Source organism: Carettochelys insculpta, chromosome 30 (assembly GCF_033958435.1).
Source record: "Carettochelys insculpta isolate YL-2023 chromosome 30, ASM3395843v1, whole genome shotgun sequence".
In the NCBI taxonomy this organism is placed as follows: Eukaryota; Metazoa; Chordata; order Testudines; family Carettochelyidae; genus Carettochelys; species Carettochelys insculpta.
This window is the reverse complement of record NC_134166.1, coordinates 2,018,116-2,040,928: the sequence shown is the minus strand read 5'-3', so window position 1 is coordinate 2,040,928 and position 22,813 is coordinate 2,018,116. Positions and strand designations below refer to the sequence as shown.

The 22,813-nt window shown below is 52.5% G+C and overlaps 2 protein-coding genes across 2 annotated transcripts; both read right to left on the bottom strand.

Moving 5' to 3' along the window:
* Positions 1 to 11,432: 11,432 nt before the first annotated feature.
* LOC142003793 (protein S100-A12-like) lies at positions 11,433 to 13,692 on the bottom strand. The gene is made up of 3 exons (XM_074981068.1): positions 13,641 to 13,692; positions 13,125 to 13,277; positions 11,433 to 11,737 (listed from the first exon to the last, which is right to left on the bottom strand). Exons 1-3 carry the CDS (start codon positions 13,647 to 13,649, stop codon positions 11,558 to 11,560), a joined length of 342 nt encoding a protein of 113 aa, XP_074837169.1. The 5' UTR covers positions 13,650 to 13,692; the 3' UTR covers positions 11,433 to 11,557.
* A 2,372-nt stretch (positions 13,693 to 16,064) lies between these two features.
* Positions 16,065 to 17,157, bottom strand: LOC142003934 (protein MRP-126-like). Its single transcript, XM_074981317.1, has 3 exons — positions 17,129 to 17,157; positions 16,613 to 16,765; positions 16,065 to 16,351 (listed from the first exon to the last, which is right to left on the bottom strand). The coding sequence occupies exons 1-3, from the start codon at positions 17,135 to 17,137 to the stop codon at positions 16,205 to 16,207; spliced, it is 309 nt and encodes a 102-aa protein (XP_074837418.1). The 5' UTR covers positions 17,138 to 17,157; the 3' UTR covers positions 16,065 to 16,204.
* Between the last annotated feature and the right edge of the window lie 5,656 nt (positions 17,158 to 22,813).

The window sequence follows — 22,813 nt, the reverse complement described above, 5'->3', positions numbered from 1 at the left end:
ATCGAGCTCTTTTTTGAACCCTGTTAAAGTCCTGGTCCTCACGACGTCCTCTGGCGAGGAGTTCCACAGGCTGAACGTGCATTGTGTGGAAAAAGACTTTTTTGTTTGTTTGTTTGTCTTAAACCTGCTAACTATTAATTTCCTTTGGTGGCCTCCAGTACTTGTGATATGGGAATAAATAAATAACTTTTCCTTATTTACTTTCCCCACGCCTGTCCCCGGCCCTTTCACCTCTCCTCATGTGGCAACCTTTCCAAACAGCTAATCATTCTTGTTCCTCTTCTCTGAACTTTCTCCAATGCCCAGATATCTTTTTGAGATGAGGGGACCACACATGCATGCAGTGTTCAAGATGTTGGGGTGCCCTGGATTTCTACAGAGGCACCAAGAGATTCCCTGGCTTATTCTCTCTCCCATTTTTAATGAGTCCTGACATTCTCTGTGCTCTTTTGATGGCTGCTGCACACTGAGGGGATGTCTTCAGAGACTGTCCTCAGTGACTCCAAGATCTCCCCTCCCCCAAGCCCAGCCTATACCCCAAAGCAGCTTCACTCCTTCGTGGTGGTGCTCCTCACCCTGGTCTGCCCACCCTAGGGAGCAGGCTGCAGTGAACCCTGAACCTGATGAGGCAGGAAGCCCCTTTCCCCTCAGCTAATCAGTCTGAAGCTAAGAAGCTACCTGGCCTTGCCCCAGCTGCTATGGAACCACTTTTGCAGAGACAGGTGCTAGCTGTTTCCCTGTCAACAAGTGGATCCCAGCCATGTCCCAGGAAGGATAAAGGATTAGGGGTGGAGCTTTCCTTTAGCAGGGCTTTGCTGAGAGTGGCTTTTTTCATCACAGCCCTGCAGGAGATGCAATTAGGCTTGAGCTCCTGAGTGCTTAATTAACACCAGGAATTCCCATTACCTATCAAAGGGATTTAAGTGACTCTCTTCAGCAGCAGGATGAGTCATTGTACTACCATGCTCTGGAAAGCAGCTGTTGTATCAGGAATCACAGAGCTGCAAGGGCTTTTTTTTTCCTTTGCCCACAAAACTGAGATTCTCAGAGGAACCTAGTTAGGTTAGATTATTGTCAGAATAAAAGCTCAAGGAAGGTAGTTTGGGGTTTTTACTCTCTAGACTTCCAGAAGAAATGAGCCTTCTCCAGCCACAAGCACAAACAGTTGGTAGGTGACAGAGTGACCTTGCTATCCATGCATGAGTCAGGGGCCTCCTGAACTCAGGGGTGACACTTGCCCTGAGCACCTTGGAAACAGCACACGCTGTGCCAACAGCTGGCTCTGCTGCAGCCAGGGGTGGGTAGACTGAAATAGCATTTACTCTTGGCTGCTACCCAGAGGTGGTGATATTTTGCCCGGGTGACATTCTTTTCAGTGTGCTTGTATAACCTACACACCTAGGAGTGTGGTTCACTGTCCCCAGTAGGGGCACCTGGACCACTTACTGAGAGGAAGAATGACTCCTTTACAGCCTCAGCTGAGTGGCAGAGGACTTTTCATTCAAGTGGCAGAGGCTCCTGCCCTGAGCTCTAGAGGACTCAAGTTCTAGTCTACCTGGAGGCAGTTACACTTGGCTGGGGTAATGCGCTAGCCTAGCTCAAAGCTGCTGAAACTTCTGAGATCTCAAACGCTTACAGTTTTATGGGGAACATCTACAAAAAATTTTCTTCAAAAAATTGTCGTCAGACCAAAAAAAAGAAAAAAAACAGCAACCTGTACAGCAAAAACAAAATGAAGCCATGTAATCAGGCATCTGGTTTTAATACCAGAAAATCAGTACCATCAGTGTGTGGTATGGAAACAGACCCAGCCCCTCATGGCACACCTGCAGGTTGATCATGGAACACCAGTGTTCTGCGGAACCTAGTTTAAGAAATGCTGGCCTAAGCGAAGTGAGGTCCATTGTATACAACTTAAACACACAAGGGGTGTAGTCTGCCAACAGCAAATCTTTTCTGCCAGGGCTGCAGTTTTCAACATTCACAGAAAAGGCACAAAGGTGCCACCTGACCAACCTTCAGGGCGGACAAAGATTAAAGGTAGCATCCCTGTGAAATGCTCACATGTGCAGGCCCTGGCAAACCTCCCTTCGCTGAGCTAAACCCACCTATTGCTTTCAGATTTTAGGCACCAGCAAGAAGTCTGCCACATTCTGCCAACTGCCAAGGAAATGGACATGCCCTGGGTCCCATTAGCCATGGGATGCTGCCTCTCATGCAGACTCTAATTTGCACTTGAGACTGCTGCTGCCCTGAATGTCAGTAAATGACCTTGTGGCAGAGGGAGGTCAGAGATGCGGAGAATTTGTCCTTGTCCCTATCTCTTTCACCTTGGGGCCCTTAAACCAAGCTGCCCCCTTTTGATGTGGACAGAATTATGCGGCAAGAGGACAAAGCATTTTATTCAGACTTTTTGGGGTGGTAAAAGGGCTTTTTGTAGGAAGCAGAAATGCCCCTGGGAGGGGAAACTGCCCATTTGTTCATTGGGGGGTTCTGTTTAAATAGACAATTTTGAACTGGGCGGATCACTTTTCAGGTTTCCAAAGGAAACTCACGAAGTTTCACTGTGCACAACATTTGGGTTCTGCTGAGATTGTGGGGCAAGAAAAAATTTGAATAATTTCCATGCCAGCTGTGTGGGAAAGTCAAAGCTGAGGAATAGCTTCATTATTGGCCTGGGAGCTGGGCGTCCTACAGACAGCAGAGAGAGAAACCAGCTTTCAATCCACACCCAGTAACCACTGCAGCTTTGCTCCCCCGGGAGATTGTTCTGTGGTCCACAAGGAATTCCGGACACTCCTGTGTTCCACCCCTGTCCCTCATCTGGTTAGGTGAAGTGCTGCGGAGCAGGGACTGTGCCACCTGGCACGATGGGACTCTGTTTTAGATGAGCAGCTGGGCACTACAGCACTGAACAGGTTTCATATTAATGCTGTCTCTGCTACTGCCTCTTTATGTGGCCTTGAGTGAGTTCTTTGCCCTTTCTGATCATCCCTGGATGCCCTGACAGGGAATGTTGAGGCTATAGAATTTGAATACAGCTCTTATCAGTACAGACTAGAAAAACATCCTGTGCATATGGGAGCCACCCTCGAGCTGTCCGGAAGAATTTGTCTGTGACAACATCAGTGGGAAAAGGGGGATGAAACAAACCCCCCACTCATGCGAACCAAAGTCAATGGTTCTACAGCCATCTGCATCAGCTGAGAATGTGGCCCAAAGCCTGAATTACTGCTGTGCTCCCATGGGTGGAGGAGGGTGATTTTACAAGCTGGCTTCTGCAGGGACATCTCACTCACAAACCAGGGGTCTGACCTGCCTTTGGTTCTTTCCCTGGAGCAGAGAGCTACGTACTCTTAAGATTTAGGAAGCTCACCAGTAATAAGTGGCAAACATTATCTGTGCAAAGCAGCATTTTGCTACCTGGGGGGGAGTGTCACACAAACCTGTGGGATTTAGGTGCCCAAACACCATTCATTCTCTTAGACGCCTTTGAAATTCCCAGCCAGAATGACTTAACTCCCCCACCCACTCCACAAAGACTTATGCACATGCTTAATCTGAGCAGGTGGAGAGGAATCCAGGGTGAGGTAAAGCTGCCCAGATTGTTCCAAAGAGAAATAACAAGCTGGCCTTACGGTGTTAGAAGGCAGGGCAAACTGAGAACAACGACCCCAAAAAGTTATTTGGTTATTTCAGATCCCACCCGTGATGGAATGGTGTTAAAAGGCTGCAAGCAATCACACCCAGCTCTTGGTTAGGCTCATCCCACCCAGCATACCTCGATGTCAAAACCCGTGCTTGAAGGAAGCTGGAGCAACCTGTTTAGCAAGCATGAGGTTAACGAGAGGCCGTTTTATGGCAATCTGAGACTTTGCTTCAGCATTGTGGTTTCTGGGACATTAGTGGCAAGTTTCTTAACAGGAATGGTCAGAAAGTTGGTCAATTGCAGCATCTCACTCAGCCTTGGGAAACTATAACTGTTCTCAGCTCTTTAGGTGCAACAGATTTTTTAAAGTGAGAGTTCACTGACACACAGCAACACCTGCATCCCCTCAGCTCTTCCATCCAGGTTTTCTTATAAGTGCTGTGGGATACCCCTGTGCTAGGAGCTGATTGTTAGCATGCTGAGCAGCTGTAGCTCCTGCTGCCTTCAGTAAGAACTGGACGTGCTCAGTCCCTTGCCTAAGGACTTGCTTTGGAATCTCTGAACTGGATGCACCAAAATCACTATCAGCTAGAAAATGCCAGACCAGGGGGTCCAGCTCTTGCAGTATCCTGTCTCTGTTGCTGGATAGCACCAGTTGCTCCAAGGAAAGGTGCAAGAAATGTTGCTGTAATGAATTAACCAATCCTTAGGGAAGGTTTCTTCCTGACCCCATTATTTTGAGGTTGGTTAATGCCCTGAAGCATGAGGATGCCTAGCCCTTTCAAGCATCTAGGTACTACAGTACTGAATAGGAGTAAATGGTCTTGATTATTTTGTACCCTTTATTGTTATAACCAAATATTCTCAGTTATCTACAGGTAACAGCCCAATGGTTTTTAGAATTCCCTCAAAAGTGACCACAGCAGCAAGGGAATTGTGCAGCATTTGGAGGGCTGTAAATGTGCCATCCATAGAATGCATGCATTGTGGTAAAACTAATATGTCCGGATGTCAAAAGGAATTCTGCTTAAAAACAGGTGATGGGACATGGATCAGTAAAACCGAAAGACCTTCACTTCTAATAGGCAACACACTGTGCCAATGTGTCTGTGATTTCTCCTTCTGTTTGCATTTAGTTTTAAAGATTGACCTCTGCTAAGGGAACAATATTTGTGTTAGTTCCACAGGCAGATGCTTAAGAGAATTGCGATGATCTTCTATGTATGGGCTGCATTGTAAAGGTGAGAGACCAAATCCTCAGCCAGTGAAAATCAGTGTCACTCTACGGTGTCAGTAGAGCTGAGATGAAGGATTATGTATAAATTCTCTGGATAAGTTTTCCATATCTGTTTGTAAAATGCTCAGTTCAATAAGGCCTTGATTTGGTACTGCTGCTGTGAGTCACTGTCAAATAAGGGCAATACAGCAAGCGGGATCCTCCGGGGGTTGTTAATAGCTTCATTAACAATTTGGATGATGGAGTGAGGAGTGTGCTCGTGAATCTACAGATAACACCCCGGTAGGAGGACTTGCAAGCCCTTTGGAAGACAGTATTAGAATTCAGAATGATCCTGTTAGATTGGGAAAGTGGTCTGAAGCAAATGCACATGTTCCAAATGGGGGATAACTTGTCTAGGCCGCAGGACCGCAGAAAAGGATCTGAGGTGCGACAGGGTCTGCAGAAGAGCGATGGAAGGGAAATATGTTAGCCCAAGATTAAATAGGTCCCTTTTCCCAGAGTAAACTAGCAAAAGCTAATCAAGAACTAGCAGGAATTTACTAGACTCAGTCAGGGGCAATTAAAACACCTGAAACCAATAAGGAGGTTTCCAGACTCAAGGGAACCAAGCTAATGAGGATGCCTGGAGTTAATGAAGAACCAACTGAGACTGGTTCTAAAAAGGTTCCTCTTCTGTTGGCTCTGTGTGTGTGAGGTGTGAAGGAGAAAAGAAGCTGTGGAGATTCTGAAAGAAGGCAGCACAAGCAGGTACCACAGGAAACAGCCTGCAGTGAGGAGGGTGCTGGGAATCTCTGTGTGGAAGTGACCCAGGAATCACAGCTGTAACGGATCTGAGACTGGAGACATTCAGGCAGCTGCTATCATAGGCTCCCTGGGCTAGACCCCAGAGTAGAGGGTGGAGTTGGGGTCTCCACATTCTCCCATCCCCTGCCCAGCACAGGAGAAGGACTGAGACTGGAAGAGGGGTTTGTCCTGCCTGAATCACTTGGAGGAATAGCAGAGAGTATAGAGTTTGATCTCCTGTCTTTTCCCTAATCTGGCCAAGGATAAGAGTAGTTCACCAAACAACAAGCTGGTGTCTAAACCGGGGCTGCCATGAGCCCCCGCGGCAAATAATCCACCAAAAAGTGCAGGACTCACCAAGCTAAAGGAGGAACTTTGTTACAGCAGGTTGTTGTGAATCACAACTTAGTTGTGAGTCAACAGTGTGATGCTGTTGCAAAAATGTCGTTCTGGAAGGCATTAACAAGAGGGTCATAAGACCCAGGAGGTAATCATTGTGGGTTGCTCATGGCAGACAAGGCCTCAGGGGGAGTACTGAGCCTGGTGTGGGGCTCTGCTGAATTAAGAAAGACAAGAGCAAACTGGAAGATCCAGAGTCAAGCCACAAAAGTGGGGAAGGGGTTGGAAAACATGAGCTAGGAGGAAAGGCCAAAGGCAGACCTGCTAATGGGTGGGGCAAAGGAGCAAATTGCACTGGGACCTGATGAGCCTAAAGGGCCCAGGGCTCCTGGCTGCAGCAGCCAAACCCTTTGCTCTTTAAATCAGCACTGAAGCACTGAGCAGCCCACTCTGAGGGCTGGCAGTGGGGTGGTATGGCACATTCCAAGCGGTGTTGAGAGCTGCCTGCACCCAGACCCAGCTGCCTCCAGCCCCGCCCCTTCTGTCTGAGGCCCCGCCCCTTCCCAGAGCACAACACCTCCCTCCACACCTTACACAGGTGTCCCACAATTCTTCCCCCCTTCCCCCCACACACACAGCCAACAGAACTGGGCACATGTAGACTAGAGAACAGGAAGTGGAGGCGGATGTACTAACATTCCTCCAGTCTGTAAAAAACACAATGATCAATTGTTCTCCCTGGCAGAAGAGGAAATCATCTTAGTTTGCAGCAAGCATAATTCATGCTGAAAATCTATTCAACAGTCCCACGCGCTAAGCCCAGAGCGGGTAGGCCGTCCCCATCACTGGACGTTTTTAAGAGCATGTTAGCTTAATGCCTCTCAGGGATGCTCTGGGTATATTGAACCCTCCCTCAGCATGGGAAGCTGGATCTGGGGACCTCATGATGCCCCTTCCACCCTTCCCAATCGGTGATTTGATGATTTAATTTTGCAAATAGCAATCAGAGTCATTAATGGTCTGTGATCATAACAAACCCCCCAGGATGTGCTGCTGTGGAGTTTTGTGGTCCCACAAAACATTTTGTTCCCCTCCTGCTTTTTTAAACAGTTTTCCATTAGTGTTTTATTACCTCCAAATAAAGAAGATAAGAATGGCCAGGCTGGGCCAAACCAGTGGTCAGCTGGCCCAGTAACCTGGATACTGTCAGTGGCTGGAGACAGATGCTTCAGAGGAAATGAACAGGGCAGTTTTGATTGATCCATCCCCTGGTGTCAGGCCCTAGCTTCTGGCAGTCAGCAATTTAGGGACAGCCAGTGATGAGGGCAGCATTCCTGACCCTTTTGGCCAACAGCCTTTGATAGACCTCTTCTCCATGAGTGTATCAACTTCCCTTTTGAACCCAGTTATACTTTTGAATTTAGCAACATCCCCTGGCGAGGAGTTCCATAGGTTGACTGTGAGCTATGTGAAGAAAATCTTCTTTGGGTTTGTTTTCAACCTGCTGCCTATTTCATCGGGTGACCACTAATCTTTGAAGTGGCAAATATTCACTTTCTCCACGTCTTTTATGATGTCATGAACCTTGATCATATCCCACCTTTGTCACCTCTTTTCTAAATTAAACAATCCCAGTCTTTTTAATCATCGAATACTAGAAGCAGAAGGAACCTCAAGAGATCATCAGGTCCAGTCACCTGCACTCATGGCAGGACTAGGCACCATCTAGGCCAGGGATTCCCGGCCTATGGGTTGCCATAGATTTTCTAAGCGTCGCAGGCTGGGCAGCTTTGACCTACATGTGACTTTTTAAGGAGACATTTGCAACTCCCACCGCTGCCACTGCTCGCTCCTCTGGCTCCCTGTCCTTGCGCTGCCGCACTGAAATGAAACTCGTTGTAAATGGTTTAATGTCTGACAGGAGGGATCTGACCATTAAACCAATTAAATTGAGTCCCATTTCAGTGTGACGGGGCAAGGAGCTGCGCATGCTGCAGGTGGGGGAAGGGAGTAGGAGGGCTGCGGGGAGCCACGCAGAGGAGGCAGTGATGGTGGCCTGCTGAAGGAGCAACAGGAGGCAGCAGTGAAACTCGTGTAAGGTAGATGGTGGTGGGGTATTTTGGGGCTGCAAGGGGGTTTAAGCCTGGGGGTAATTTGGGCCTGTGTGGGGTTAAGCATGGGGACGGTTTGGGGCTGGGGGGGCTAAGCCTGGGGAAGGGGGCGAATCAAGATTTATAAAATTATTTTTGCCAGGGGAGAACCTCCCCCCACCCCAGTTCTGGATTTTCTTGGGTCACAAAGTCTTACTGAATTGGTTGCCGTCTCGAAAAGGTTGGGAACCGCTGATTCTAGACCAGCCCTCACAGGCACATGTCCAACCTGCTCTTACACATCTCCAATGGCAGGGATTCCACAACCCTCCTGGACAATTTATTCCAGTGCTTAAGCACCCGGACAGTTAGGAATTTTTTCCTAAGGTCCAACCTAAACCTCCCTTGCTGCAGTTTAACACCATTGCTCCTTCTCCTGTCCTCTGAGGTTTGGGAGAACAATTTTTCTCCCTCTTCTGGCAGCAAACTTCTAGGTACTTGAAAGCTGCTCTCATGTCACCGCTCAGTCTCTTCTTTTCCAGACTAAACACAAGCAGTTCTTTCAAACATCCCGCAGAGGTCAGGTTTTCTAGCCCTTGCGTCATTTTTGGCGCTCTTCTCTGGACCCTCTTCAATCTTCTTTCCTGATGCATGCCCCAAACTGGACATAATATTCTCTTTCCCTGATCATTTCTGTTGCCTTCTCCAGACCTTTTCCAGGTCTAAAACGACTTTTTTGAGAAGCAGCGGCCTCAGCTGCACACAGTATTCCAGGTGCAGGTGTCCTGTGGATTTAGGTCAGGGTGGGCAATGGGCCAAATCTGACCCACCAAGGTACTCTGGGCTGCCAATATCCCACAGCCCTGCAAGTCTCTCCAGCGGGTTTCCTGCCTGCCACAGCCCCACACACTGCTCAAAGCAAGCAGGTCCTGGGGCCATGTGTCGCACTCCCCTTCGAAGGGGTGGGACTTCATGCACGCCCCCAGCCCCAGCACAATCCTCACAGCTCCCATTGGCTGATAACCAGCCAATGAGAGCTGCTTGGGCCATGCTTGCAGGCATGAGCAGCTCCTGGAGATGCCCACCCAGAGGCTCATGACACAGAGAGGCACGTGGTCCCAGCAGCCACTGATACGAGCAGCGTGTGGAGCTGCAACAGGCAGGAAACCCGCCCGAGGGTCCCGCTGGGCTGCAGGCCGGGAGCCTCCCACCAGAGTAAACACCTGGCCAGGACTTATACCTGTCACCTCACCTCCTCCATCCCTGTACTCCCTACCCCAGCTCACAACCCCCTTCCCGATGCTGCACCCCCTCCTAATCCCCTCCCCAGGTTAGACTCCTGTCCCACACCCATGACTCCTCCCAGACCCCGCACCCATCCTGCACCCCAGTCCCTACCCAGAGCTCCCTTCTGCACCTAACCTCTATCCCAGACCCCTCACCTCCTCAACTAACATCATGGAAGAGCGCGGCCCTGGGCTGCTCCCAAAGTCTTGGCGTGGCCCCCCAACAAAAATGATGGCCTGCCCCTGGCCAAGGTAGTGGCACTGTGACATTTTCTCTTTGTTCTCTACCCCGTCCCTCTTGGTTCCCAATGTTTTCTTAGCTGTTTCGACTGGGGGCAGTTCTGAGGAGAGGGCTCCAGGCTGAGGGCCAGATCATCTGAATTCTGTCCCTGGGACCGCACTGAGGCCAAGGGTGACCTCAGACAAGTCAGCTGACCCCACCATGCCTGGGCTCCCCAGCAGAGCAGAGGAGCTGAGAATCCATCTCCGAAGGGCCCAGCACCTTTGCACCTTTGCCAGGGCATTCGGGGCAGATGCAGAAAGCCTGGGCCTGAGGTGCTCCCATAAAACGTGGTCACGGTGCCAGTGAGGCACCTGCCCGATGAGTTTGGGGGCAGCTCCCGGCCGAGCGAGGGCTGAGCTGGGTGTTAGCAGTTCCGGAGCCTGGGGAGGGAAAGGGCAGATTCAGAGGGAACCAGAAAGGGATTTGCTGCTTGTTAGCCCCCTGCGTGGGGACTGTTGCCGGTGCTCACTAGCTGAGAGGAGGCGTCTCCCTGTTCAGTGTTGTGGGTGTCCTCATTGGCCTCCAGCAGGGATGTGGTCCATGGGGAAAGCCTGCGTGAAAGTCACTGCAAAGCAGAGCCCACACTCTGCCCCCTGTTAACACCTGGGCTGACACGCGCCCTCCCCGGGTGAATTTCACTCGCCTGGACTGAGACAGGAATAATGGGCCCCAGTGAAAGTGCTGAGGTCACATTAGACAGGCCACAAGTAACTACCCAGTGGCCACTGACTACGACACTGGGACATGCTGCCATTAAACCTGTGTGACACATAGCCCCCCGGTCTGCCATGGGCCTGGAGGGATGAGTCAGAACACCACTTCCCGGGAGCAGAGAGCCCCACAGACTCTCCATTCTGTTTGCTGCAGCGCGCAGGGTGAGGATGCACCAAGAAATCCACACTCAGCATAACGCATAACAGCAGTGTTCCCTGCAAGCGGAGCACTCGGGCAGCCACCCAGGAGCGAGTCAGGTGCTGCCCACACAATTAGCAGAATGCCCACAGCTGGCAGCGTGTGTTTCTCCAGGTGGTGCGCATGTGCTTATCCCTTGGTGCACAGAACAAAATTTATTCTGTACACAGGTAGAAAAAAATTAGAGGGAGCCCTGCTTAGCTGCCTTCCACCCTGGCAAAGGATGAGTGCCCAGCCCTAGTGTGCTGGGCACGGGGGCTGCTGGCCAAGCAGAATGGAAATTCAGCCCCAGAAAACTAATGTTGGCCCAGATTCATTTTCACAGCTCTCCACAGGGCAGATCCTCAGTGGACATCAACGAAGCAATGAGATCTGGCCTCAGCTGGGCTCTGCCCTTGTCTTTTTCCCCCGTTATGTTCCCTTCCCTACACAGAGCTGTTGTCCTTTGTTACCCTTTGGCATGGGGACATTCTCTTTTTTGCTTACTTCATGCTTTGCCATGGAGACAGGAGATGTCCACCCCGGTGGGGATATGCCACCGACAGCCTGTGGGAGCTGCACTGTGGCAGTCGATCAGTTTGAATATGCCTCGTTACCTTAGGAAAGTCTTTTGCGGCGATACCCCTCTTCCGTCCCACGCTCCCTCGTGCACACCCACCGGGAATGTCCATCTCTCCTTCTGGGGGTTGGCAGGCGGAAGCTCCCTCGCCCCAGACAGGAGAAGAACCAACCTTCTGGACCGGAGTATTTTAGAGACAAGGACTAACTCCAAGACCCCTGCTGGGGGCACCAGCAGGCCTGTGTCACCAGCCTGCAGGCAACCCCAAAGGAAAGGCAAGCAGACTTCGAGCACTTCACAGCACATCTTTATTGGCTCATGGTCGACTGACCAGGCCCCACCACGGGGGATCTCAGCAGCTTTGGGCTACTGTCTCCATGCGTTTGTCACCAGCCGCTGCGCTCCGTGGCCTGCGCTTAGTGCTGCTGCTGCTGCTGCTGCTGCTGCTGCTGCTGCTCTCCCTCGTGGAGGTGGTCATGAGTGGCCACAGTCACCCGGCAGATCAGGACCATGAACTCCCCGAAGCTGAGCTGCTGGTCTCTGTTTTTGTCCAGGTCTCTGAACAGCTGGTCGATGCTGGTTTGGTTCTTTTGATTCTGGAGGGAAAGGGCCGGGGCGAGCGGGGGAGGAAGCGCTGTTAGTCACTGCTGGCTCCTGCGGCACCAGGCGTGAAGGGGACACAGGGAGCTCTCCACCCAACAGCCCCACCCAGGCACTTATCTCGGAGGCAGGAGAAAGCAGGAGGGGCCCCCTGGGCAAAGCCAGGCTGACCTGCCCATCTGCTGAGCGCCAGGCATCTTTCAATGGCCCCATGGCCAGGCGTGGGAGCCAGTTGCTGCCTGCTCTGCCCCTGAGTTCCCCTGGGGGATGAAGCTCCCAACCCCCTTGATACAGGACACTGAGATCTGCAGTGGCACACCCCAGTAACAGAGCCCGGCATCTGCATTCCAGGGTGCCGTTCCCCTCTTTCATCTCCCACTGGCGTCTTCCTCCTTGAGCCCCTGAAGCAGCCCCTAGTGGGCTCTCCCTGGATTATAGCCTAGACAAGCTCTGCGTAGGCTGCGAAGGAGGGAACCTCAAACACAGCCTTGCTCTGCTCAGCCGTAGATTTCAAGGCACTTTACGATGGAGACCTATATCATTCCCCCTGGGAAACTGAGGCACAGAACAAGCAGGAGTTAGTCCCCTACGCCCCCCACCCAGTGAGCGGCCCACTCAGCTCTGTTCTGAATAGGTGGTGGAAGGGGAGCTGGAAATACGTGAGGGGAGGGCATGGAGCTAGCCAGCAGGAGTAAAAGCAAAGCACAAGAGCAGTAACCTGCTCCCAACAGTTCCCTGGGGTGCAGTAGGTCCCCAAAGGCCCTTTCCAGGGGTTCAGTTCCTGCAGTGGTGAGGGGAAACCCCTAAAGAGCCTCTTGGCCACGACTCTGCACATATCTGTCTTTCATGAGCCAAACCAGAGCAACCTGCGGCAGCTCAGTTTCACTCCCTGTGGTACAGAGACCATCTCTTACTGGGTTTCTTTACTGCAGCCAGCTCTGAAAGGAAAACGCCTGGGATTTGGCATTCACAGCAGGGTTCCCTCTAATTATTTCCATCCTTGTGCAGAATACATTTTGTTCTGTGCACAGAGGCATGTGCAGATGTGCACCACCATAGAAACACAGGCTGCCGGCTGTGGGTTGTCTGCTCATCAGCTGGGCAGCACCTGAATCTCTCCTGGGCAGCTGCCCAAGCACTCAGCTTACAGGGAACTCTGGTCCACAGAGAGAGGAGGTGAAAGGAACTGAGTCCTGTTCCGTTTCTGTGGACCACATCACAGCCCCATGCCTTGTTCTCATTCCGTTCAGGCCCTAGCCGTGTTCAGCTTCCCAGAGACGCAGCTCCAGATCATTAACCTTGCTCTGCTAATTGCAGTGGAAGATCTGGTGCGGTTTTCTACTCACTGCAGAGAACAAGGGAAGCTGGGCTGGTTTCACTCACCTTCAGGAAGTTGACCAGCTGGCTGTCAATCAGCTGCTTCAGCTCTCCCTTGGTGAGGGTGTCGAAATGTCCAACTCGTTTCGAATAGCGGTGGAAAATGTCAATGATGGCCTCAAGGGCTTTCTCCAGCTCGGACAGGTTCCCCTTGATCGTCTGAAAGGGAAACGATTCAGTTGAAGTTTGGAGGACCCCCACTGGAGAAAACCTTCAGGGGCTCCCAGGCTGCCAGGCAGGTGCTTTCAAAATGCCCCACACTGGGCACTCAAAAATGCAGGCTCTGGACATAGCTCGTAGCCCAAATCCGCCCGGAGCAGCCAATCGAGGTCTGAAAGTGCTCCCTGCCATTGTCTGCATTTCGGAGTCATGCTCACAGCTAAGGCACGAAGAAAGAGGCGGATAAGACCTCGGCCTCTATGCAGGGGAAGTCCCCCTGCTTCCCCTAACGCCTCACCCATGAAAAGAGAATCTGAACACGAGACACGGAAATCTTGGGGAATCCGTCCCACGTGGACTCACCTGACTCATGGTGCAAGGGCAGAGTGCGAGAGAACCAGGAGAAGAAAAGGAGGCTGAATGAGGATGGGCAGGAGGGTGCCCTGTTTTATAGTCTGTCCAGTGGTTTGCTCCATCCCCCGCTTGTGAAATATTTCTCGTTCACCTGATTGCCAGCCGGGGCTGTTGCACACCCGAGTGTTGCTTAAGGTTTCTGTAAATGGAATTCCTGTGGCTTTTTCTGCAACTTTTGGATGCTTTGAGCTTGTTGCACTGGTCAGGGTTGGTGTTCAGAGAGCTCAGGGTTCTGTCTTGGGCCTTTGAACCATTCTGCCCCCACCTCTTCCCCATTGGGACTAAATGTTGCAATTGAGTCAGCCTGTGCTAGTTCTCTGCAGGCCTTCAAGAGTGTCTGCTGCTCCTGGGTTTTTGGGGGTTGGATGGTGAGAGCAGGTCTCAGTGATGTGTCAGTTTTTGTCCCTGGCATGTCAGGAGGTCACATTTGTCAGTCTTCCCCTCAGCTTGGGCGTTTGTGGAAACGGCTGTGAACAGGACAAGGGCCCGCATGGGTCTTCTCCTGCATGTTGTCCTACTTTCGATTTCAAGATCAGGCCCCCTTGTGCCGGAGGCCGTGCAGATGTGCAGTGAGAGACTGTCCCTGCTCTGGGGGGCTTACAGTTAGCTGGACAAAGGGCAGGAGGGCAAACTGAGGCCAGGTGACTGCCCAAGGGGCCCCACCAGATCCCCGGCAGAGCTGGGGACTGATGTCAGTTCCCCTGAGTCAGTCTATGGTCCCTCCTGCTGCCCCACGCAGACCCCCAGCATAGGGGACTCTAGCCTGTTTCTCTAGGCCAACCTGGGAGATGTCCACAGCCTCTGGAGCAGGGTGCGATGCAGAGTTCCCTGTAAGCTGAGCACTTGGGCAGCCACCCAGGAGATATTTAAATGCCCCCCAGCTGATTGGCAGAGCACCCACAGCTGGCAGCGTGTCTCTATGAGTGGTGCACATCCGCACGGGCCTCGGCGCACAGAGCAACATTTATTCCGCACACAGACAGCAACATTGGCAGGAGTGCAGCCTCCCGGTGTTACTGCTGTGACCGGCGTGTAAAGCCGGGGCCCTGAAGTGAGGTGCGTGCTGATGGCTCACAACACTGGGAGAGCTGTACGCTCCCGCTGCAGCCACTCAAAGCGCTGCTACGGTCCAGTCCAATCACCCCACAAATTCGAGGCACGCCAGTGCTGTTAGCGAAGCCGCTGCGGCTGTGACAATCTTGCAGCCCCCAGAGAGGAAGTAGGGCCACTCATGGGGCCCACTCCCAGCCTGGGCTGCCCCTCGCTGTGTTAACGTGTGTGGATCCACCGGTGGTGGTGAGTCTGAAACGCGAGGGCTGGCTGAGCAGGCAGAGCTTGGCTGACTGGGTGGATGGAAGGAGGGAGGGATGGCGAAAAGGATGAACGGATGTTCTTGACGCACCCCTTAAGAGCCTCTAAAGGAGCATGAGCTGCTGCAGGGGGCTCCCCGGAAGCCGCCGTGCCGGCTGTATGCACCCGCCCCTCCCTTCCTTAGGGGGCATGGCGGGGGTGGATGCACAGAGGAGAACAAGGCCCTCTGCCCAGTCCCGGGGGGCACAGAAACCCCCTGAGATGGCTACAGTGACATCAGGAGCTGCTCAGGCCCAGAGAGGTGAGAGCTGGCTCAGAGCCCCCTATCCCACACCTAACCCCAGCAGCTGAGATATTTGCCTTACTCCACCATGTGCTGTCCCTTCTGCGTGCCCTGGGACCCAGGGGACGGACAGGGTTTGCCTAGTCTGGGGACACCACAGGGCAGGGGCAGGGATTTACCAGCTCTCTGTCACTACAGAAGCCCCTGGGAGGCAGAGGAGCAAGCGAAGGTCCAGGAGGGAGTTGGCATGGTGTTCCTTTCCACAGCTCTTCAGAGGGCAGATCCTTAGCTGACACCAACGAAGCAATGAGATCTGGGCTCTGCCCTTGTCTTTTTCCCCCGTTATGTTCCCTTCCCTACACAGCTGTTATCCTTTGTTACCACTTGTCATGGGGATATTCTATCTTTTGCTTACTTCATGCTTTGCCATGGAGACAGGAGATGTCCACCCCAGTGGGGATATGCCACCGACAGCCTGTGGGAGCTGCACTGTGGCAGTCGATCAGTTTGAATATGCCTCGTTACCTTAGGAAAGTCTTTTGCGGAGATACCCCTCTTCCGTCCCACGCTCCCTCGTGCACACCCACCAGGAATGTCCATCTCTCCTTCTGGGGGTTGGCAGGCGGAAGCTCCCTCGCCCCAGACAGGAGAAGAACCAACCTTCTGGACCAGAGTATTTTAGAGACAAGGACTAACTCCAAGACCCCTGCTGGGGGCACCAGCAGACCTGTGTCACCAGCCTCCAGGCAACCCCAAAGGAAAGGCAAGCAGACTTCGAGAACTTTACAGCACATCTTTATTGGCTCATGGTCGACTGACCAGGCCCCACCACGGGGGATCTCAGCAGCTTTTAGCTACTGTCTCCATGCGTTTGTCACCAGCTGCAGCCCTCCATGGCCTGGGCTTGGTGCTGATGCTGCTACTCATCTGCGTGGTGGAGGTGCTCGTGAGTGTCCACGGTCACCTGGCTGATCAGGGTCATGAATTCCCCAAAGCTGAGCTGCTGGTCTTTGTTCTTGTCCAGGTCTTTGAACAGCTGGTCCAGGTTGCCATGGTTCGTTTGATTCTGCAAGAAAAGGGGTGGGGAGAGGGATGGTGCTGGTAGTCGCCGCCGGCGCCTTGTGGTACGAGACGTGAAGGGGACACGAGAAGCTCTCCACCCAACAGCCCCACCCAGGCACTTATCTCGGAGGCAGGAGAAAGCAGGATGGGACCCCCATGCCTGGCTGCTGAGAGCCAGGAGTCCTTCAGTGGCCCCATGGCCGGGAGTGGGAGCCAGTTGCTGCCTGCTCTGCCTCTCAGTTCCCCTGGGTTCTTTTTCACTCACCTTCAGGAAGTTGACCAGCTGGCTCTCAATCAGCTGCTTCAGCTCCCCCTTGGTGAGGGTGTCGAAATGTCCAACGCGTGCCGAATGCATGTGGAAAATGTCGATGATCACCTCAAGCGCTTTCTCCAGCTCAGACAGGTTCCCCTTGATCATCTGAAAGGGAAACCACTCGGTTGAAGTTTGAAGGAGACACACTGGAGGAAATCATCAGGGGCTCCCAGGCCACCAGGCAGGTGCTTTTATAATACCCCACACTGGGCACTCAAAAATGCAGGCTCTGGACATAGCTTGTGCCCCAAATGTGCCCGGAGCAGTCAAACGAGGTCTGAAAGTGCTCCCTGCCATTGTCTGCATTTCGGAGTCATGCTCACAGCTAAGGCAGGAAGAAAGAGGCGGGTAAGACCCCAGCCTCTAAGGAGGGGAAGTCCCCCTGCTTCCCCTAACGTGTCACCCATGAAAAGAGAATCTGAACACGAGACACGGAAATCTTGGGGAATCCATCCCATGTGGACTCACCTGACTCATGGTGCAAGGGCAGAGTGCGAGAGAACCAGGAGAAGAAAAGGAGGCTGAATGAGGATGGACGGGAGAGGGCCCTGTTTTATTGTCTGTCCCGCGGTCTGGTCCATCCCCTGCTTGCACAATGTTTCTGGCTCACCTGATTGCCGGCTGGGGCTGGGGCTGGGGCTGGGGCTGGGGCTGGGGCTGGGGCTGGTGCACACCCAGGCGTTGCTTAAGGTTTCTGTAAATGGAATTCCTGTGGCATTTTCTGCAACTTTTGGATGCTTTGAGCTCGTCACACCGGTCGGGGTTGGTGTTCAGACAGCTCAGAGATGTGGCTCGGAGATTTGGACCCACTGTTCTGCCCCCACCTCTTCCCCATTGCAACTAAATGTTTGGGACTGAATAACGTGGCCAAAGAGCCAAATGCTGATTGGCCCATGTTATTATCAGCCTTTGCCAACTTTGGCTGAAATCCGCCGGATGGAGTCAATGGAGCATCACTCAGTTGTAGCAGCCACTGGAGATTCTAATTGGCCAGTGACGTCTACCTGACCCAAACTGCATTCCCAGCCCTCAGCAGCTGGAGCACTTAAATTCACTGTAACTTCCCACAGGAGCTAGTTCTCTGGCTCAGGGGATTTTCCAGTTGCCAACACTCCACCGACCGTGAGGCTGGCCTGGGGGGCTCTCGGCTCCGACACAAAGGCAGATGTTTTGGTACCAGTATATCAGAGTGCTTTAACCGGGTTCATATGGCTTTCCTGGGGTTTTCACTTTCACCTGCTCGGGAATGGTCATTGCAAGGGCTTTGGTGAAGGGAGCAGTGTGGTCTCTTGTCCAGGAAATGGAGCTGCACGCTGGCCTGCTCCAGCATAACCTCTTCTGCTGCATTAGCACTGGGGTAAGCGCAATATCCTCTTTCCAGCCACCGTCCTCTTTCCGCAGCCATAGCAAGTCACCTGAGCGCCTGGATGTCCCAGACCACCTGGTTGGGTTGGGTTGCTAAGGAGAGAGCCACAACTTCTAGCCTGTGCGTTGAGTTCACTTTTCTGCGTCTGTCAAACCATTCACCTCATGAGCGTGGCAGCTGTCTACTGGGGTGCAAAGTGAAGTCATCTCTGCCAGCCCTTGTCCATCCTCTGGGCTGGGTCAGACCCAGGCCTTTCCTGCAGAGCCAGCCTGTAACAGTGATCCTCCGGGCCAGTCTGCCTTCTCGGAGGCCACGCTGCAGTTGCACAGTCACACAAAGCGGCTCTAACACAGACATGGGACCGTGGTGGTGGTTTTGAGTGCCGGGAGCAAGACATGAGAAGTCATTCTTCCGCTCTGCTCAGCACTGACGAGGCCCCAGCTGGAGCTCTGTGTCCAGTTCTGGGCTCCACATTTTAGGAAAGATGTGGAGAAGTGGGAGAGGGCCCAGAGAAGAGCTACTAGAATGATTAAAGGTCTAGAACACATGTCCTATGAGAGAGAATTAAAAAACTGGTTTGTTTAGTTTGGAAATAGAAGGCTGGGAGGGGACAGGATAGTAGCTTTCAGGTACCTGAAAGGGTGTTAGAAGGAGGAGGGAGAAAAATTGTTCCCCTTGTTCTCTGAGGACAGGAGAAGGAGCAAGGGGCGTAAACTGCCGCAAGGGAGGTTTAGGTTGCACTGTAGGAAAAATTGCCTGTCAGGGTGGTCAATTACTGGAATAAATTGCCCAGGGTGGTTGTAGAATACCTGTCACTGGAGATATGTAAGAACAGATTGGACAAATGATCTAGATGGTGCTTGGACCTGCTGTGAGCGCACAAGACTGGACTCAACGGCCTCCTGAGGACCCTTCCAGTTCTCTTATTCCACGGGTAGATGCTGCAGTGAGTCTCAACTTCCCTTCCACCTTTTGCACGCATTTTGCTGAGGAACCTACTGAACTTTTGGTGCTGAACATCACCTCTGAGATCAGGGCCCCCCGGGTGGGTTTGTGCAGCCACTCAGGAGCAATTCAGACTGCATCCAGCTGATTAGCAGATCGCCCACAGCTCAGTTTTGTGTTTATATTGGTGGTGCACATTCGCACCAGCCTCAGTGCATATAAAATTATTCTGCACCTGGGTGAAAAAGACTAGAGGGCACATTGGTGCAAACCCAGTGTGTGACAGTCCCTGCCTCAGGCCCCAAAGCAGGGGTGGGTCCCCATTTTACAGATGAAGGAGAGAGAAAGAGACTCGCCCACAGTCACTGGGAGTTGGTGATAGAGTCAGGAATAGACCACATGTCCCCTGAGCCATTGGCCAGGTGGCCTCATCCACAGGTCAGCTATCGTCACAGCTGCTCAGAGGATGTAAATCAGTGTAGTTACGCTGGGTTACCGCAGTGGGGAATCTGGCCCTATGTCGTCCAGGATCCCCATGCTGCAGTTTGTACTGACGCTGTGTCTTCCTTTGCTGCTATTGCTAGATTTCCATTCTGTCACTCTGGGGCTGTCTCCCAGCTAAATTTACTTTTTGGTCTCTGTTTGGCCTAATAAATTCCATCCATAAATGAGCCGCAATAATACCACGTCAGAACAATCAGTGGTGGCGGTGGCTGCCTGTTACCCAACCTAACCAGCCCATTCCTTTCCATCCTCAGGCTTAACATTAATCCCTTCTCATTCACTTGCTGCAAGACTGACATGACTCGGGGGGAATTTCCAAGCAACCGGCTGATTTATTTCCACATCCCTTTCACCGAGGTTTGACTGAGATCTCGGTGCCAGAAAGGAAGTCCCCCACGTGCAGTCTGCAGGCGTCAGGCCATGCACCGGGCCTAGGGCTGTGTGTTTCACAAGAACCTCAGAGGGATCTATATGGAGGTGCCTCCACTGTGGGGCCCCTTGTTCTGTGTCTGTACGCTCCTAGTGCCATGGTGTCCTGGCCCCTGGCTGGGGCTCCTCTCTAGCCCTGACCCTGGGTGCTGACCAGCCGCTAATCTCCACCCAGAGCTCCTTGGGCCTGGTTTTCAGAGCCCCTGGCGCTCCTAGGACTTCGACTGGCACACCCCTAAAACTCACCGTGGGGGCTCAAGCGGAGCGTCCAGAAATCAAGGCATGCGGGGTCAGAAGCTGTTTTTGGAAGCCCTGGCTAGAGAGAGGCCAACACCTGGGGGCTCCCACTGCAGGTGTGGGAGAAGGGCTGCAGCTGTGGGGCAGGGGCTCCCTTTGCATTTAGGGAGAGGGACTCCCACGGCTTTACGGGGGAGGGCTGTCGCTGCAGGGAGGGGGTCCCACTGCAGTTATGGGGAGGGGCTTCAGCTGCAGCAGGATAGACTTAGCATCACACCTTTTTAGGCCACGATCCTTCCCAACATACCAGACCCCCTCCGTTCCCACTGGTGCAGCAGGAATTGAGAGATTGGTCTTTCTTAGGGGCCCCTGTGCCCTTTGCATCTCTCCAGCCCTCAGACTCATAAATGGGGCCCATAAGGCTTCCTTATGGAGGACCATGGGACTGGCTCAGACCTATGGGTCCCTCCAGCCCAGCATCCTGCCTCGGACCCAGGCCAGCACCAGCAGGAGGTCTGAGAACCCCGGCTACAGAATAAGCCACTCCATGGGGATTTTGTCCTTGAATTCAATTGCCTGAACATGAGCAGGGAGTTGAGAGAGGCTCAGTGCAGGAGGTCTCTCTTCTATTGAGCCAAACCGCTTCAGGGGCCTCTCCCTGGGCAAGCAGAAGAGCTCCGTGCAATGGAAAGCCAGTCTCTTTTCCCAGCAGAAGCTGGTCCAACAAAAGCCATCACCTCCCCATTCTCAGCTGCCTAGGATCCCAGGACCCCACTGGCTGCAGTGACCTTGCTTGGGTGGAGAGGGAGGCCAAATTCGTTACTATTTGGAAGGGGCATTGCACGCCAAGGCTCAGGAGCAGGGCAAAATGGTCTTGCAAAGCTAAAGAACTCTACCTCCTTTCACAAGCGCAGAAAACAGGAAACCTGCAAAAGCTGGCAGAGGGCCCATTTCTCAACAAGTTTGTCAGCTCCTTCCTTGTTGCAGCACTTTGGGTCCAGCTTAGGAAACTGCACTTGTCACACTACGTGCTGAGCCGCAGCTGGCAGGCGGGGAAGCGGCAGGTTTATGGAAGAGGCAACATTCTTAGCAAGACTAGACTGGCCCTGCCACGCTCGGGTTTTAAAAGGAGATGGTTGCAATTCCTTTCTCCCTCTCTGCACTAGAATTTTTCAGCCTCTTTGCAACCGGTACAATGTACGTTGGATACAATGCAAGACAGGTCGACACGTCATCAGCCATGTACGCACGGCCGCCCGGACAGACACAAAGCGATGTACAACTGAGCTATTTATACAGGCTTGACAGGTCGCTGTGCTAGTCTGTGTCAGCCAAAACAACAAGGAGTCTGGTGGCAACTCACAAAAGCATACGTCCTAATAAATCGGTTAGCCATTCACGTGCCACCGAGTTCTTCACAAAGTGTCTGTCATGGTGAGCATCTCCGAGCACCGGGCGTGCTCTCCGGCTGCATCAATACCGGTGGGAAAGGAAAGAGAGGCTGGCAGATAGACTGGGATCCAGGAGATGTTGATGCTGAGTGAACTGGGACTGGTTCTCTGAGGGACAGCTGAGTGCCTGGGCAGCCACCCCGTAAAGATTCAGGTGCTGCCCAGCTGATTAGCAGAGCGCCCACAGCCGGCCCTGTTTTGATTGGTGGTGCACATCCATGTGTGCCTTGGTGCACAAACAATAGATATTCTGCCCATGGACGGAAAAGAATTAGAGGGGGCAGGGGTGGGACAGACTCTTCTTCCAAAGCTCAACTCCCATGTAGCAGAGAGGGAGCCGTGTTAGTCTGTAGCTTCGAGAACAACAAGGAGTCCTGGGGCACCTTAGAGACTAACAGATATTTTGGAGCATGAGCTTTGGTGGGCACAGACCCGCTGCAGATGACAAAGGGAGGCTTTGCCCACGACAGCTTAGTTCCAAAATATTTGTCAGTCTATGAGGTGCCACAGGACTTCTTGCTGTTCTCAACTCCCTTTTAGACACTAAGGGCCCTTGATTTACACTCAGAGGAGCAGCCGTGTTCATCTGCAGCTCTTTATTCAATCCCTTCAGACCGCCACATGCACGACTCTATAAAACACAGGGCAAGGCAAGGGTGGGGGTTTGTCTCTAATTCAGTCTCTCTGCAAGCTGACTTGCAGGGACTGACCCTCCATCCCATTGACTTCCCCAGGGCTCTGTGCAGGGCAAAGGGGCTAATCAAGTAAATCGGCTAGCAGAGCCGGGGGACCAGGCCTGTTAATTGCTGTGGCACTCAGAAGCCAGGATCCTGGCTGGAGTTCCCAGTCATGACTGAAGTACAAATAAATAACAGCAACAAACTGAGAGCTTTAATGGAGCTTTATTATCTCATCTGATTACACCAGGTCATATGTCAGATCAGGAGATAATTCACATCTCCTTATAACACAGCAGAAAGCAACCTGTTAATCCTGTTCACAAATTATGAGCTCATTTGCATGTTACTCCTGAGGATGGGGCTGGAGCTTCTACTTCTCCTGCAGTTTTTCATGGCAAATCAGGAGCACTGTGCATATTAGTGCCAAGCACTCCTTAAAGGAAATCTGCTGGTCCTTATTTTTGTCCAGGTCATCAAATATGCACTCCAGTTCCTTTGGGTCAATCGGGTGCTGTTGAAACAGTAAGGGGTGTGGGGGGAG

Coding starts and splice junctions, on each gene's coding strand:
- LOC142003793 (XM_074981068.1), bottom strand. Junction 11,738..13,124: donor AGCTGGTCAACTTCCTGAAG/GTGAGTGAAACC, acceptor CTTTCCCTCCAG/AATCAAAAGAACCAAACCAG.
- LOC142003934 (XM_074981317.1), bottom strand. Junction 16,352..16,612: donor AGCTGGTCAACTTCCTGAAG/GTGAGTGAAAAA, acceptor CTTTTCTTGCAG/AATCAAACGAACCATGGCAA.